The following is a 1667-nucleotide window of genomic DNA, read 5'->3' on the forward strand; positions in this document are numbered from 1 at the left end:
GGATGGATGGATGGATGGATGGATGGATGGATGGATGGATGGATGGATGGACAACTTTTTTCTTTTACAGATAAAAAATTTAACGTTAGGAATGAAGTAGCGAACCCAACATAATCCATCTTAAAATGAATAAAATCATGCCTATCATTTCACTTGGATATTAACTTCTCTAATGTTGTATGTCTTTACCATCCTGCCCCTCAGCCTTTCAAAATAAAATACTTCCTGTTATTCTTTTTGTTCCTCAGAAAAATGCCATCAAAACGTCCAAATACAACCTTTTCTCCTTCCTGCCTCTGAATCTCTTCGAACAGTTCAGCAGACTCGCCAACGCCTACTTCCTCTTCCTCCTCATCCTACAGGTGGAACATTTCTATTCAGTTATTGTCAATATTTCTCTGTTGTTTCAAATGTACAAACAAATATATTCTTAATTGTGTGATGTGTATTTTTGCTTAAATTTGTGTAAATTTTAAGACTTTTTCCAATGAAAATGTTGTGTTTTGTGTCGTTTGACAGCTAATCCCACAAATCTCAGCTGTTCCCTGGTTCACCACGGCTGTGCCGCTGCTCATCGTGCTTTCAGTGTCGGGGGTCAAAGATGCTAACGATGACATAGTAAGGATAAAGAATCAGCTGTTCATACAGGAAACGGTGAAATCAAACATGAGGAAACAATATTTTCTTTCTTTATCTATGTGAAATGAGCAGAACAGACACAAACAGGACAAGCAGGTGAATAACCGCAAGGTGAAAGTCCTGATACACGGAGAGTGAGTCACTGCTTCCAAGATTTTACTCATAAACACAGTTANGTGAGTGAGTGAGTGAGTGAGTGAGTGAGTGAACGAACTGTGGCACATTTGGCTTTCCATACATGCTGGATGGTCAACTTGTTAATAGGAAAGCTGAAGCTGCCACAATTCAGTTAATTAAAGAGACAAAATTAATAACTAGTCATGTAACAATTTTAATAAAACTTGAGAGGCAACAAATAAATAATTATATTGTTGCACTAAGTAAATAAATACGTAGCTAAAAATCACAATGACTAATAAAATGAAACCCTAAAATATATAGAACTCATTTATTTAGTTGTTTGTTTGTGTAACTGAAATGTTACAATAATTATTTATTGCTGAACATTTTGTCACTGGTTGGTTTCTATGGTTGGAATATCAACTAGAAACTGTTGAGGTGGAAACTTTAAAAAAATGTTTGGAGCGGAAAGGAGGAAAAGGAAAGAATGCAATGTAGTAAATGATCAATCATGTTTTGAAACGGTAAATATTAATTTCCTACTGATAATAAACTGTCACCATGCAGGCATCATTGCATTTTGGGTTCATGTTTGAGAACTTGTGTGCAAATTAAAGTGTGTTTGTGTTTGGGTGTGTGTTATAAGTGTGTGTGGACTTTGTCCTGCTTGTGGCAAAACATGCAAATATGTAATTAGTGACATAAAATACTAAAACAAGCAAAGTTCATGACATCTTTACAATGACATGAACCTTGTTGGATAATAACAACAATAAATAATAATTTAAAAATAAAATAGATTCATTTTTTTAACCAGATTTCTGTTGCACATTTATGCACATTAGCACGGCTAATTTTAGCTTCACTGTTTACGCTAATTATATTGACAAAAATTTATTTGAATACAA

At 34.4% G+C, this 1667-nt stretch overlaps 1 protein-coding gene across 1 annotated transcript in view; it reads left to right on the forward strand.

Annotated features, from left to right (window-relative positions):
* Positions 1–171: 171 nt before the first annotated feature.
* Positions 172–1667, forward strand: part of LOC106942884 (phospholipid-transporting ATPase ID-like) — a 19296-nt gene continuing 17800 nt past the window's right edge. The window contains exons 1-4 of the mRNA XM_015026232.1: positions 172–362; positions 520–618; positions 712–773; positions 812–815. Coding sequence (XP_014881718.1) covers positions 180–362; positions 520–618; positions 712–773; positions 812–815 — 348 coding nt within the window. The 5' untranslated portion in view covers positions 172–179. The remainder of the gene's footprint in view (positions 363–519; positions 619–711; positions 774–811; positions 816–1667) is intronic.

Source organism: Poecilia latipinna, unplaced genomic scaffold (assembly GCF_001443285.1).
Source record: "Poecilia latipinna isolate Pla-1442-1.1 unplaced genomic scaffold, P_latipinna-1.0 Scaffold4646, whole genome shotgun sequence".
NCBI classification, from domain to species: Eukaryota; Metazoa; Chordata; class Actinopteri; order Cyprinodontiformes; family Poeciliidae; genus Poecilia; species Poecilia latipinna.